The 16714-nt window shown below is 40.2% G+C and overlaps 1 protein-coding gene across 1 annotated transcript; it reads right to left on the bottom strand.

Moving 5' to 3' along the window:
• Positions 1 to 325: 325 nt before the first annotated feature.
• On the bottom strand, positions 326 to 14689 carry LOC123970448 (dextranase-like). Its single transcript, XM_046048493.1, has 7 exons — positions 14505 to 14689; positions 10374 to 10474; positions 9168 to 9240; positions 6075 to 6557; positions 2717 to 3685; positions 1423 to 1482; positions 326 to 1148 (listed from the first exon to the last, which is right to left on the bottom strand). The coding sequence occupies exons 1-6, from the start codon at positions 14575 to 14577 to the stop codon at positions 1436 to 1438; spliced, it is 1746 nt and encodes a 581-aa protein (XP_045904449.1). The 5' UTR covers positions 14578 to 14689; the 3' UTR covers positions 326 to 1148; positions 1423 to 1435.
• Positions 14690 to 16714: the final 2025 nt, after the last annotated feature.

Consider the following 16714-nt stretch of genomic DNA (forward strand, 5'->3'; position numbering starts at 1 on the left):
TCTGTTTTTGTTTTGTTTTTTATTTATTGCCAAGTGTTACTAAATACTGAATCCTTTTCCCGTCGCACCATAACCAGAGCAGATGATAAGGCATGATATGTAATTTTATGAGAATGTATTTTCTTGCTTCTCTTTGCAACATGTCACGATGGTGTTAATCCAAAAAGCTCCTTATTAAAAAAGCGGATAGGCTAAAACACACAATCAAATAACAGATATGTCACCACCAAGTGGCCAGCGCACATTAAATTCACTACAGCGCAATGCCTTGCCAAGTTCATTAATAACACCGGTTAACACATAAATAATTTCACACACAGCTACACTGAGTTCAAATGTTGACACATCACTTTATTTAAAGTGTCTATCTGAGCATATTATCATGACAACAGAGACATCGTAATTAGCCAAGTTAAAAAGGGGTATATTAACTATAATGTATTAATATAATATATAGCTAACATGAACATTTATACAGTGCAATTAAATATTTAAAACAAAGAATCAATTTACAACTCTTAGCATCTTGGCATGTTACTGTTGAATATAATCATCTATAATCATTAGTTTGAATCTACATATTAATGTATCAATCTTTTGTTGTAGAAGAAAAAATTGATTTATGGATATACTATTAGTATCAGCATTGATGAAGTATTTTTCACTGGTATTTTTGTGACGTTTTCTTGTAGGTATGAATCTCTTTCAAATTAGGAACACAATAAAAGTGTTATGTCTTAAACACTTAAATATCTCAACATAGGCTAATTAGTCAATATCTATGAAAAGCAGTCTATCAAAACATTACACTAAAAAAACAAACCCACCTCCACTGTCTACTAAAACACCTCGACAGGAACTTGTGTTTTATTCAACTGGTCATGAAAAGCTTTGCAATAGTGGCACCTAGCGGGCAACTGACACAATGGGAATCATTTCACAAATGCTAATAAAAGATTGATCAGAAACAGTAAAGGGAACATTTAAAAAAAAAAAACTGATAATATTTCAAAAAGGACACATTAGCTAGTTCTCCTCGTGTTGTTTTCATCGGTCGTCCTGGCTTGGTTGACAGATAAGCGAGTGTTGTGGAAGGCACACTGTCTCATGTCATGACTGGGTTGTCACCACCAGCATAGTCTCTGCAGCTGCAACAAACAAGCACAACCCAGTTTCAATGGTAGAAATGCAGAGTTTACTGTATTTTGCTTACACTAGAGCTTAAATAAGTAGAATGGACATGGGCAGCAGGATTTAGAGCAAAGAAAAGTGTAGTAATAGTGTATACGAGTCACACTGTCCTCACCAAGTCTGAGCATCTAAAACGTGGCTAATAATACCTATCCTGAAGATGTCCATTCTACTGTCACTAGTGTCTACACAGACAGCTGTCTTTATAGCTGTGCCATCTTAACCATTTACCTTAACTGTACTATTACATCACTGAGCAGCTTTTTACAGTCCAGATAGACACCTTTGGCTCTGTGGATACAGGCAGAAATACATCTGGTCAGAGCCATATACAGAGTAGACTCTGCACCACAGTAAAGTGGTAATCCCTTTAGCCACATTGTTTTCTTTATTGCGTGGTACTAATGTGATGCTCAGTTCAATTTCTGGAACATTAAACTACATATCCTATTATTAAGAGTAAATTAGCAGAAAACTGTAAACAAAACATGTCAACGTATTTTACATTTACATTATGTATTTAATTAGGTGGTTGCTTTAGTGCGCCTGCATTTCATAAACACTAATTAAGAGTCCTTAGGATCTGAGAGCTTTCCAATTTAAAAGCCCTTTAATATAAAAATGGAGGTGTTTGCTGTAGCTGTCATCATTAAAAGGTAAACGCAGCTCACAACAAAAGAAGCACATGTTGAAAGTTAACCTAAGAAATTGTCCACATGCAAACTGATTTTGGGAGAGGGGACCAGTTGGTCCTGTAGCAACTCTAAAACCTTTATTAAAGATTACCTAAGTTCTCTTTTGTTCATAAGCCTTTCATTTGTTGAAACAAATTCATCCATTGTTCAGGTAGTTTGTTCATATCAATATAGTTACCAAAAAAAAGTCTCATTGACCCTTTAACAATGGCTCAGTTCAAGTTATTGTGTATTATTAATGCCATTTCAGTGAGCCAGCATGTACAACCCTGACACTGGCACATTAATTAAATTAATTAATTATTGTTATAAGTCACCCCTGTGTTTAACAAGTCAGTGTGTGTGCTGCCTACATGATGATTTTGTGATGTCAGACTGAATATTTTTACTATACTTGTCTTACTGTCAAGAAAGAACAGAAATTAGATCTGAGGGCGACCTTCCTCGCCCTACCCTACCTTATCGTAGTCTATTTTTTTAAGTATTGCCTTATAGGTGGACACAAGGTAAAACTTTGGGTGTAATTCATTAGTCGTTTTCAAAACAGGGTTAAACCTACATTGTGTACATTTGGAATCCAGATAATGAATATAATATGTGGTTAGGGACAGTACAAAAATAATGGGGGGGGGGGTTTAAAACTCCACATTATATCTTACTTCAGCCTTGGGGACCAGGGTCTTGGTTTAAAACAAAGTCCTGTCATCCTTTACTACCACTATTTACTTCATTTACATGGAACAGAAAAGTGTAACATTATAGTAGCATAACAATGCTGAACTATGGGGTGTTCAAAAACTTGACAGGCAGTTCATACAGTATGTTCTTACTTTGTCCTTCAACCAGTAACTCTGCCTCCTTGGCCTCATGCACCTCACTGGCCAGCTGCCCCCCCAAAGCAGCAGGTGGCGCCACCTCCTCTGCTGCTGATGGAGCAGGGTGGCAGGAGTGGCAGTGCTTGGCCTCCTGTACTGGAGCCTCTGATGTAGATTCTGGTGCAGCAGCTGAAAGGAGCTCCAGGTCTGACGCAGAGGAGGCGGCTGCCAGCTGAGTCGCGTCCACAACTGCTACAGCTTCAACGGCGTCCACTGCAGAAGCTTCAGCTGCTGCCTCCTCCACTGATGTCTCAGCAGCAGGTGTCGTCTCATCTGGTGATGTCTCATCCACTGGAGCAGCTTCGGCAGAGGTGACGTCCTCTTCAGCTGGTGTAGTTTCCTCAGCAGGAGCAGCATCTTCAAGTGAGGCTTCGGTCTCATCCTCTGGAGCAGCTCCAGGTACCGGAGCCTGATCCTCTGCCTCAACCTCACCCACCACCTCTACTGTCGGGGCTGAAGTTGCAGGTTCCTCAGACCGAGGTGCAGCTGCCTCTTCCTCTGCTACTACAGAAGATGACGTCTCCTCTTTAATCAAATCTTCAGGACCCGGAGCTTCTGTATCTTCTGCATCAGCACCAGCCTCTGCAGACGTCACCTCCTCCTCATTCACAACAGTCGCCTCTTCAGCTGCTTCTTTAGCTACCACTTCTGCGGTTGCTTCCTGGACTTCGGGCTCTCCCACCTCCAGTGTGGAGTCCAAACCTTTTCCATCTCCCTCTATTTTCCGGACAGCTTTCACAAGACTCGTCTCACAAACAGAAGCTGCTGCAATCTCAACTGTAGAGCCGGTCAAGACCTTCACAGCTGTGAGCATATCTGGCAAAGACTCTGACAGATAGGAAGAGACAGGAAGTAGTGGCTGAGAAATTGAAATATAGAATATAAGCACATTCCAACCGCTCCTAATATCGGAGTATAGATGAGCTCCATGTACAGTAAAAATGCTTTAACAGCAATGTCTTTATCTCTGTTTGAACCCTGGTGCCATACAAGACATGTCAAGTAAAATTGGAGCGTTGCATTCTCTGCATCATACAATTTCACTCAAGCCAGTAATTTGTCGAATGACAGAAAATAAACGCAACAATTATGATAATTGATTAATAGTTGAATTAATTTAAACAAAAATGCCAAATATTTACTTTTTTCAGCTTTTCAGATGTGATGGTTTGTTTCTTTTCTGTATTTTGAATGATTGTAAATATCTTTCTCTTGGGTTTTGGACTGTTTGATAGAGACAAAATACATCTGAAGACATCACATTGGGCTCTAAAAACATGGACATTTGACATTTCACAACCTCAAGTGATTACTGATTCTTTAACCAATTAATATATAATTTGTTGCAGCCATAGTGAATTCCTTCACGTAAAAATAGGATTACAGCTTTTATTTACACACACACACACACACACACACACACCTCTCTCTCTCCACTTACCCGGACCAGGTGTCTATAACTGGACGGTCTACAGTCACCACAGGTTCAGGAAATATTCTACAGGAAACTACCTGCTCAGTTCATGCTCCTTCTGCTGGTGTAACCTTTAGAAAAAGTGTGAAAAAAGGAACTTGAAAACACACCTAGCCTCTTAGTGTGTCGTCATACTCTAATTGGAGAACGCAAAGTTTTTTTGTGTGTTTTTAACACATGGATTAAACCCTTTGATATCAGAAATGATGATCCCCATACAACGTACAAATAATTTAATTACATGGCATTTATTGTTGTTGGATTGTAAACAACCTTGTGTTCCCATCAACAAATGTCCCATGATGTCCCACAATGGGGTGCCAGGCGTCTGGCCACCAGGACACCCTAAAACAGGCACTGTAATCTAGGATTAGTCTTAACCCGTTTGACTGCTTTAAACTGCACTGCCACACCCACCTGAGTTTCTTACTGAGGACTGTCTACAGTGCTTTCCCACCCTCTGTACAACCATGACAGATCAAAATACTGCAAACACTTGAGGGGTGAGGATGGGTAGATTTTTATATTGCGTTTTATGTTGCACACAGAAATCATTCTGTGATCGCTCATTGATTAGATAGATCGCAGACTCCTCCTTTCATTTCTCAATTTTTTGAGTGTTGTCATGTGCTCATTACAAAAACCAAACAATATCCTGGGCAACACAGTTTAAGCAAAAACATTATTTAGGTTATTGTTGATCAAATCTTCAGCTTGAAGGCACAGGAGCATGAACATGACACAGGGATTCTTCAGGAAAGGGATAATTTCAACAGGAAATGGGTGTTTCTACACCTACAATACAATGTTAACCACACATTATACATTCAAAAAACAACAAGCACAAGCAGCTAAAAGGGTCGCTGAAATATAATTCCACCCAAAATTCTAGTATCTTCAACCAAGTCCAGTTGCGCTTGACTTAAACCTTCTTTGGGTCGGCCCCAAATTAAATACTTTTTCTAAACTAGTTAATTACAACCTATAGAATTTGACAAATGCAAACAACAAAAAAATAGCTTCAATCATACAATGACCACACAAGCAACCTCAAAAGAAACTTCTTTATATCAATCCAGTGAGGTTTTATTCTTTGAACACTTAACTGCATTAACCATAATGGCAACTTGCTCAGAGACAGAGGTGAACACATTTTCTGGAGTGTTCCCTGACAGATTAAAGTTTCACAGTAAAGAGACAGCAGAAGTAAGTTTAACACACACAAAAAAAAAAAGGCACAAAAAGTCACATACGTGGCTGGTAAACTGTAACGATGTCAAAACTATGATCAGTAACATAAAGCGGGTGCAGGCTGCTGTAGATGTAGATAGAAAAATGTTAATGGAATTAAAGTATTTGAATGTGCGAATCGTTATGAAGTGAATAGAAGAGAACAAAAAGCAATTTTAAAGTAAGTAAAAAGTAGTAAAAGAAGATTCAGGGCTGTCCTGATTTAAAGGCACTTAGAATATAATTTCACCCAGTAAAATTAGGTCTCTATTAACTGTACAGCAGCCAAACCATTATTTGGATTAGCTCTGGTAATAGAAATTCCTACAGAAACCAAGTTTTCCAAACTGAATCTAAACACAGCCTAATGCCAAATGTTCTGGTTTGGGAAGGTTGGGTGAGGTTAGGGGAAACCAGGCACCCGGAAACTGGACTGATGAACCCTTCAGTATTCATTCACCAACCGGAAGTGAAAACTAAGACCCAACCCTCCCACCTCCTCAAAAAAGGGGTTCATAAGTCCTTTTTCTGGGCCCAGAGAGGTGGGACACAGCACTAACTAACTCCCAGCCCTCATTTCTGGGCGAACTACAGAGCCATCACAGCTTTATGCAGCCAACTCTGCAGCAGGGGTGGCCTCAGCCTCAGGGACTGCAGAGACTGGCTCTGCTTCAGCAAGGGGAGCTTCATCTACTGCTGCCGTACCAGCGCTCTCTGCTGCAGGGACTTCTGCTGGCGTCTCCTCTGTGGCAGCGACTTCCACACTGACAGGAGTAGCTTCAAGAACCTCCTCTACCACTGCAGCTGGAGCAGCTTCTTCTGCGACCGCTGGCTCGCCTTCAGCTTCAGTAGCGACCACCTCAGAGGCCGGGGCGGCTGCTTCTTCTTCAGACACGGCCTCGACGACAGGTTCAGCAGCGGTCTCTGCTACTGGTTCTGCAGCAGCAGTGACAGACTCGGCGACGACCTCGGTGGTCGGCGCTGCCTCTGGTTCTGCCGCTTCTGCCTCTGGTTCTGCCGCTTCTGCCTCTGGTTCTGCCGCTTCTGCCTCTGGTTCTGCTGCTTCTCGTACCGGAGCTGCTGCCTCTGGAGCTGGTGATTAAGGGAGGTTGGGAACAGAAATTAAAGCAACCTTTCTGGACTCGTTTCTCTTCACTGCTATAAATTTAACCAAAACTAATTTGAGGGAACAGCTAATATGATGTACCTTAGATTTCTATGGCAATTTTGGCTGTTTAGAAATGTAAATCACCTCTCGATCAGTGCCACAAGATTTAATCACATTTGCAACACAGCTACAGTTTTCTGGGAACAACACTTGAATATAGGTTCCTATAAAATAAAAAACGAACACAAAACCACGTTTCTGATGGCCTTAAATAAACTTTCATGACACTGGAAATCTAAAGGGGTAAAAAAAAATTATGACCACACCAGGTCCAAACAATCCAGTTGGGCAATAAAAACTATATGAAAGTCAGATTTGAAGTATTTGGTTAGAGACTCCTTTCAATAGGTAACATAGGGTTGAAGGATAAGAGCTGGATAAAGCAGCATAATGAGTAAAGTATAGCTGCAACAATTAGTCTATTAGTTGTTAACTATTAAATTAATTGCCAACTATTTTGACAATCAATTTATTGCTTTGAGTCTATTTTTAAAGGAAAGAGATTTCAGATTCTTCAATGAGAATATTTTCTGGTTTCTTTCCGCCTCCCCTCTTCCTCCTCTGTGACAGTAAACTGAATATTTGGGTATACAATTGTTCCTTTTTTGGAACATAATTAGTCATTTGTGCTGTTGCCTGAAGTCATACAGTGGTGTTATAAATAGGACATTAGAGGAGGCATTCAAAGGTTCGGGGTTTGAGTCCCCACCAGGGCTGTGCTGAAATGAAACAGTTGACTAACACTTAGCTCTACTCACACTACTTGTGAGTAGGGCTGTGTGATATGATGATACATACTGCTTGACGATAGAAAAACATCTAACGTTTAAAATTATGCTCCATCGTTTATCACTCATACATGCTTAATTGAAGATTAGCTGAATAAAATTAGAAATATCAAATATGAGTAAGTACCTTTTATTTGTATATAATTCAAAATGTGATATTGACCTCTCCATGTGGTCATTTTATATAAACTATTTATTAATTGACTTTACAGAAAATGTTCTATTGGTATATGCATCATTTTTGGAATATAAAGTGACCTATATTGAGATATGAGTTTTTGGTCATATCGCACAGCCCCATGTGCTGCAGCAGAAACTAGACAAGATTTAGCTCATCCTTGCATAGTAGTGCTATGGTCTATATTACAGAAAAAGTCAACTTTGTAAAAGGAAAGCTACAGCTTGCTAAATGTTACTAGCTTTAGGTACTTGGGATCTGAGTTTGAAATAACGGGTAACTGTAGTTCTTCAAATCTGCTTGGTCCAACACAGAAATGTATGTGGCATAATATCAGGCTAAAATAAAATGCTATAGTTGAGAACATCGGCCCTGACAGCAAAGTTATTAATGCAGTCTTGTGTCCAACAGTATGCCTCAACTTTAATTGCTGGCCTTTCTACACAGTAGCTTAATATCTGTTTAGGTCCATTATGATAACCTCAACAGCTCAAGAACACTAAATTGCACTGTAATGATACTCTGATGTGTCCTCAGATTAATGTGTCAGGACAATATGATCCTTGATCACAATCACTTTAATCACCATGTACATCAAGATGTTTCTGTGACTTTGTTTCCCGGAAATGTTTGCTTGATTACATAATAATACACTGGCCAGTTTAAAGCCAAAGCAGTACAATCTCTAGCCCTGTAGAGAGCAGAGCTTCATGCTCCGTTAGAGACCAAACACAACACTTCCAGGCTCCATGTACACAACTGAGCCAGTGGAAGCTGCTGCGTTTCCCACCCATTACAGACTAGTTGGCTGCTCTGGGCACAGAGCCATGATCTCTCTGGACTCAAACTGGCTGAATAGTCAAATAATTTGCAGACAGAAATCGAAACAGACAGGCAAGATAAAGCTATTGAGAGTGATCATTCTACCGTATTTTAAATGTGTGTGGTGAAGCCAGAACTAATTCAAAAATGCATTAGGATCTTCTGATTTTAGTTTCTTAGAACCAGAAACAAGTTTGTCCAGTTATTCGTGTATTCATGAATTAAAAACTGGCTCTCTGACTCTTTCGTATGACTGATCTGGCAAACGTGAGTTGCACCTTCTTATGTGTAGTACTATCAATCTTTCATGAAATGCCTCAAAAAAAACCTTACAATATTCTTGTGTAAGGTGATCAAATTGGTTATTTAATATTTTTACCTTGCTTTGGCTTTCTGTATCCAGTTTTGTTCCCCTGGACAGACAAACTGTATGTAGTCTTTATCTTTAGCAATGCTAGGGATGACGATGCCTGTCCACAACTTGGGTCCAGACTGAAATATCGCAATTTGATAGCTGACGCTCATGATCCCCAGGGGATGAATTGTAATAACTTTGGTGATCCTTTAACTTTTCAACTAGGCATCATCAGGTCAACAATAGGCCCAGTATTTTGGTTTTATGACCAAATATCTGCAAAACTAACAGACCTTGTGTTTAGTGCTAATTAACAAATGTTAGCATGCTAAATGCAAATTGTGCTCAGGAGGTTGAGTGGGCATTTCATGTGTGTGTGTCAGCAACTGACCCTTTGCTGTGGAGCCCATGTTGGAGAGTCTGTCCTCATAGCGCTCACTATCACCACTGACTGTCTTGTAGGCCTGAGAGAAAAGAGGGCAGATATGCACTTATTATATTCCAGCACACAACAGATGATAAGAGTATTAAACAGTAACAGCATTTCAAAACACCAACTTACAATGACATTGTCTAAAATGAACCACCACAGCTGATATTTGCTTGAGTCAGACAGTAAACAGGAACAAATGTGTGCTTTCTACACACAGCTATTGTCTGGGCAAAGGACCTTTCGGTGTCTGAGCTGTGGTGATGTCTGCTACACGCAGACCAGTCTGTCCTGAGGCTGCGTATTTCACTGGCTCCCAGTTTATATGCAGCCACGACACAACACTGTCAAAGTACAGAGGGACAATCACAAGTAGCCAGCGCAGCTCTCTATGGTTTGGAATCAGGACTGGGTAGTCCTTACACAGTCGTTACATATCTTGTGGCCGATGCCAACCTTCATTTATCCAAGTGTATGTAAAGTATTAATACATGATCGTAGAGTGACAGTATAGGACTATGTGCTTTCTGGGCTCAGTTTTACATAACAAGTCTACTTAACATAAATTTCACAATTTGGCACAGCAGGAAAATCAACAGATCTGCATTATTTTGCTGCATAGTACCGTAATGTTTCCATTGGATAAGAAATGTATATTTACCAATACATGTCCTGTGATATTAATATAAAGTACAGAAATTAAGGCTATATGAAATAAAGATAGTATACAGTTTGCTTTTCTATTGTTTTCTTTGAATCGATCTTGTCTATACCAACCTGTAGGCAAGATGGGTTTTTGTTTTTTTTTTTCCACCCTTTTTTACTGACCAGAATCCTTCATCTTCCACCCTTCCCTTATTATGAATATTACATTTTGTCAAACATCTAATGGAAAAGGACATTGAAATTTAATTAAATAATTTTAATATTGACATTGGACTTCATGTTCTCAGTATATACAGAAGGGAAAGACTAATTCACACTTTTTAAATGTTATTTACATTGGAGCACTCACGTAATATTCCACCCAATATCCGCACAGATATTTAAGGACAGATTTTAAGTGGGACAACACTTAATGAAATCACAGCAGGAGGACGGGTATTAGTGCAGACTTCCAAGTCATCAACAACAAGGCTGAAGGTGAAATGTCACACAGATACTCACATAGACAACTGCAGCAGTGAGGCCTCCTCCACACAGAACAAAGTACGCCATGTTGGTGGAACCACCAGGAACCCCAAAGGCCATGTATCGCACTGGAGCTGCTGAGAGACAGCAGTGCAGAGTTAGTTTGGAAATTTGATTCGCAGCTGACCTTTAGCAAAGGGGTTTACATGGTGCTGAAATTCATAAGATTAAAAAAAGTTGGAATGGAAATCTGAGATAACAGAATGTAATATGCATTTGATCATTTGTGGGCGTTTTGAAGAAACCGTCCCAATAAAAGTATGACTCTGCACAAAGGTCAGTGCACTCTGATAACGTCAACATGTCTCCATCCCTTAATCCAGTTACACAATGCAGCCCAGCTCATTTGTATCAGAGGAGATGGAGCAGCAGCCAAGCTAAACACCAAACTGTCCCTTAGATTAAATCCCCAGCACACACGAACACTTCCTGCCTGACGATGTTCAACTTGCAACACAAAGAAAATAAATAAACAACTTTAAAATGATCTAGTGGGTTACAATGCATAGGAACTATTCTCTTGACACATGTCAGGACTTATTGAGGATCTGTGAATTATTAATAGGCTATTTTGTTGTGGTGTGTGCAGGTGGGTGTGGCTGCCTGCAGCCAGTGCGCCCTGTGAAGAGATTTGTTAGTGTTTGAAGAACTGCCAGTGGTGCATGCAGGAGAGGCCATAAATAAAACCACCCTGCATCCCAAACACTGTCCGAGTCCAAACTCTTTCTAACTAGACCTTAAACAGCAACACCAAAAGTTACAGTACATCTACCATCTTTAGAATGATTGACATCCTCTGTATGTGCACATGCCGCTGAGGAGGCCGTCTGAAGCAGCAAAAGAACACAATGTACAGCACACGCTGCCAATTTCTGCCCCTTCCCATATTTCATGATGTGTCCAGGCAAATCTTAACTCATCCTGTGATTTTTCCACCAACAGCTCTCATCATCAACTCTTTGTTCTGTTCTACTCCGCTATCATCGAGTCCATTATTACATCATCAATCACAGTATGGTATGGTAGCACGGACAGTCAAACACAGAAAAAACTACAGCGGACTGTCAACAAAGCATCCAAGATCATAGGAAAACCACTGCCCTCAGTTGATTCCCTCTTTACACGTTGGACTGTGAAGCGAGCAAAGAAAATCATCTGCGACCCCTCACATCCTGCTCACCACCTCTTCCATCGCGTTCCCCTCAGGGAGGCGCTACAGGTCACTCTCCACCAAGACCAAACGCTTCACAAACATCTGTGGTGTATACACATGACGCAGAGCTTAAACATACTGTACCGAAATCAAATTCCACCAGCATTGTCGCGTGGCTTTTCCTATCATTAAAACATTTGTTTAATAACTTTACAGGAGCTGGTGTTGCATCACAGGTAAAAGGTTACCATTTCATAGATTACACATTTGTAAGACCCAGTTCATTTACCCTTCAATAAAATGGCCTAAAACAAATCCCACACCTTTATCTTCACATTAAAAGTTATAACACCTTTAAACCAATATTTTAATAATAAATCAAGTGACAATGCCAAAAGGAGTGCGTCTTTGTAGTCCCCAAGTCAGGGTCCTGGTCAGAGCCGCAGTAAATTACCTGAGAATAGTCTGAATTCTTACACACTGCACCTTTAAAGAAGGTGAGAGAAACACCAAGTACCTGATAATTACTGGATGCAGCAACCTTTTTACTCTCAACAGACCAAAAAGGTCACTATTTCTGACACAGGCTATCAGAAATGTAATAAAAATATGCAGCATCTAGATAATGTCAGGTAATTGGCCTCGTTTTCACAGATCATAACAACTGGGGGGGGGGGGAATAAAAATTAATAGCAACAATGGCTTGTTCCAAGTTACATCAATCCAACACACAGTCACACTTGACGTTGGCCGCACGCAACTTTAATGTTTTGGTTCACTTTCACAGCATTGTCTGGATTAGGCATCTTATTTTCTGTAAAAACTCACTGTAAACTACCAGCTAGCTGGTGAAAAGAGTGGAGCGTTTAGAAGCTGAAGAGCTTGACGTTTAAGAGTTGGAAGAGACCAAAAACACAGCTACAAAGAGTTTAGCTATTGGACTTGCATTCACCTGGTGGTTAGAAACAAATCACGATAATGTTACACTGTAACTTCTGGATGTTTAAATATGAAACTGTTCAACATTGTGAATGTGTTCACAACTTGTTTCTGTTGCCCCCCAACTTTAAAAAAAAAGAAAAAAGAAAAAAAGTCAGTGCATCGAGTATCAAAGACTAACAAAGTGACATTTCAGACAGAAAAAAAAATCTTCTCATTTAAGGAATAGTTTGACATTTTGGTCAATACACTAATTTTTGTGCCGAGACTATGATGTGAAATTGATACCATTCTCGTCTGTCCGCTAATTATGTAACTTACCTGAAGCCAGCAGCCGGTTAGCTTAGCTTGGCATAAAGTCTGGGAACAGGAAACTAGCCACACTGGCTCTGTTCAACCTCTAAAAGAACACTAATTAACAGTCATATTTGTTTAATTTGTACAAAAACCATAGTTTAAAAATGACTAATTGTGTTTTTTGGGCCAAGAAACAGACTGACATATAACCTCCATAAAACCTACACTGTGTCCTTTTTATGTTCAGTTTTTGTACTCATGAAACAAATAAGATAATATATAACATTTTAGTGATGTTTAGAGGTGCTCATGGGCAGATTGTTACCTTCTGACCAGTTTTATCCCCGTTTCTTGGCTCAAGGTACATATTTAATGTAGTATCACTAAATTACAGGTGAAGAATAAAGACAACTGAATGAAACCAAAACAGAGCTGGACACAGTCCTGTTGTGGATGCTGAGCCAACATAGCAGTAAATCCTCCCTCCTTCCTCTAATACCCATGACACAGCAGCACTATGCAGGGACAAGGCCAAGTACAGGTTATTTATACAAGTAATCAGTTAATCCCTGCAGTGAGGTTCAAGCCTGTAAAAATGGACACGCATGTCAGGCAACAGCACACAAAATGGCTGCTATGGTAGCAGTAACACATGTGTGTGGACATGTATGCTCTCCTGCTACTGTCTGTCAACTGCCATATGCTCACTGAGGCAGACTGAGGGAGGATAGTCTTGGACCTGCAGGGCAGGACTGAGGCCCCATCACACATGCAATTTTTGTTGGGGTTTTTTCAACTCTACAAAAACAACGCCTCTGGTATTGCAGGTAGAATTTTTCCTCATCTGCACCAGTCAGAGCTTCAACACGTTTTTTATTTTTCTTTTTTTTTTTTTTAAACAGGAAATTAAAGCAGCACTTCGCCCTCAGGCTGAATTCCACATGCTCAGATGCAAAAGTAATGGCTGATCCGCAAGGATGCGTGAAAAGAGGAAAAACGTCCTAAAAATACAAGTGTCAAATCCCATTCATTTCAGGTGCAACGGATGCAAAGTCACTGGCTGTACATTTTAAGTATTATGTAGGCATAAATAACATTTTTATATAATTGTCATACTCGGGAGGGCTGGAACTTATGTGGCCCATCCAATAAGAGAAAATAGAAAAGACAAAGAATCGCTTATAAATTGTTATTTCTTGACAAATACTGGGCTTAAATACGTGCTTGAGACTTAAACACCTGCATTAAAACTAAAATACACTTGATGCAACTTGGTTATAAAACTTAAAACGAAAAGGTTGCAGGCCTATTCTGTGATGAGCCCTTTCATAACCAGTGCGCCTGGAACTGCGTGTTCCCAAAGCAGGACACACCTCCTCCTGACTGCCTGCACAATGAAAACCCACTAATGTATCTCTTTATAGGACTTTTCACATAGGCTACTTCCACATAACCAATACAACGCAAAGATTTGAAAGGAATCTCTGCTTCAGAAATCAACTTTTAAGGCCATTGCATTTGTACGAGTAGCCTAAACACACTTTGGACAGTTTTTCTGTGAGATTCAGAAAACGTTTTAAAGGAGTGCATTTGTGCCCAGACGTGCTGGTAAACGCACGAAAACGCTTTTTTAAAAACTCTACTTTAATCTCTCTAATTAATTTGGTGACAAATGACGTGGGACCATTTAGAAGTCGGTAATTGACAACCCGACTCACCGTTCGTGGGTTTGGGCTTGAAAGCCCTCCGTGCCAGCGGCCCGACTCTCTGCCATGCCCGTCTGCAGAACATCTTCGCTCGGTTATCAGTAGCAGCTATGCGAGTGCGTGTCCGTGTGTTTGCGGCAGGTTTTCAAGATTAATGAGAAGGAGCACTCAGATGCTCTCCAATGCTGATTGCAAAGAGGACGCCCCCCTTTAAAAAAAGAGAACAGATTAGTGCACTAGCGCGCCCCCTACAGGCGCGCACACGCAGAATCATGTGAGGCTGTAAGGATCTCCAATAGTTCTGCGGTGGGTTACTTTAGCATAAATATTCTCAAGTATTCATTTTTTTGTGATGTTATGGATTTAAATTGACGTTATATTATTATATAATATTTTTAGGTATGTGACATACTGTATAATCTACTTGATGTTATCCATTGAAATCAATCCCAAAATGAGACTAACTCCTGTTGACCGTGCTGTGACTGCGTGGGGGATCAGACATCGCTCACGCTGGTTTAAAGTGGATTACAGTCCCATTTTGTTGCGTGGAAAGAGACAGTGAACTGTAGGTTGCATCACACTGTCTCAGAGCTATTGTGAGCCTGGCCCTGCAGCTGTGTATAGCTCTGACTCTGACTGGCAGGGTCGAAGCCAAAACTAGATGGAAAGATGAGGGAGACAGAGTGAGAAAGTTGCTGTTCTCTTTGTTTTAAATCATAATGAGGGGCTTGTAGAAAGGCAAAACAGGACCTAGAATTGCTTCCCATGTAGTGTCTCTGTCGCCCTCCAGTGGTTGAACAGGCAACAACACCAACAGAATACCAGTGTAAATTTGGGAATTTAGCCATCTGTGATGGTCTATTTCTCTTTTTTACTGTATTTAGTAACTTTCAAAAGTAATTTTAAAGCAAGACAATGTACTTTTGCTTAATTGTTGCCAGGAGTGACAGGTACAGGATGATGTTAGTGCTAGTGTAACAGTAGCACAAGTGGAAAGAACTCTTGTCTCTCTGTATTATCAGTTACACAGCAATACAGTTGGCGTTAGCCAATGACGATAGGCTACTGGTCATACTAGACCAAGTAGGACTGTAGAGGCAACATCCCTGAGTGTATTGAATTGAGAAAAGGGGCATTGTATTGGTTTTCATTTGTAAATGCGATGAAAAAAGACAGACACATATAAAATGTATTTGGTCAAAATCGAAGCAGCAGACGTAGAGATATCCTGACTTTTACTCCCTAGTTGTGCTGAAGCTCTAAAAACATTGGATCCCACATTTCCCGTATTGCAACTCCACTGTGTCTTTTGAAAAGTCTCTTCCTGTCCGATAAACTCCCATGTCTTTCTACGCTCCCAGTTTCTAACTGTGTCAGTGCTGTTCTGTTCATTTTCTCACTTAACTAGGCCACCTCTTAAGTATCTGTTACAGACACTGTCAGATGGCCAAAAATATGCTTCTGAAATGATAACATTAAATAGTCAGCAAAATAAAGGATTTTTTATTTTCTTCACATTATTTCCACTTTCCCCACTAATTCAGTACATTGCATTTTATTTTAGAGTTCTATAAATTTACAAATTAGACGAACATAAAAGAACTGCCGTGGGACATCCGCTCCTCTAGTCTTTCCTGAGTCTGGAGAGGGACATCTACCAATTGGCTGTCGAATGTTGCACCAATATGACAGTTGCATGTGAACACACACACACCGGCTGCCGTTACCCCTGTTGTGTTGCAGGATATACATTTGTCTAGACCAATGAGCAGAGGAGGTTTGCCCTCATCATGTGAAGACCTCTGAATCATCGATTGGACACAGAATCACAACACATGTGATACATTTCCAACGCCCACACTGCCCACACTGCTCATGCACAAGACCGGTGCATGACTGCACTGTGGGCAATCTGTTCTGCGATCTCTTTGTCAAATACATGTTAAAAGAGTGGCACTATATACATATATAATACTTATATTTAAAAATCCAGCTCCTTTCTCTTCATGCAAAAATACTAATACTTGTGATGACTCATCTAGCATATAGCCTACATAAGCGGATCCAATCAAATGATTTGGGACAATTTGCTCAATCTACATGTGCATTAGCATTGTGCTTTGTTGACTGGAACAGTGCCCTTTGTAGTATCACTACTAGTAAAGGCAGAATAGCTAAAAACTTGAAACTAGTGCCGTTTAAAATTTAAACAGAGCCTG

The sequence above is a fragment of the Micropterus dolomieu genome, linkage group LG04 (genome assembly GCF_021292245.1).
Source record: "Micropterus dolomieu isolate WLL.071019.BEF.003 ecotype Adirondacks linkage group LG04, ASM2129224v1, whole genome shotgun sequence".
NCBI classification, from domain to species: Eukaryota; Metazoa; Chordata; class Actinopteri; order Centrarchiformes; family Centrarchidae; genus Micropterus; species Micropterus dolomieu.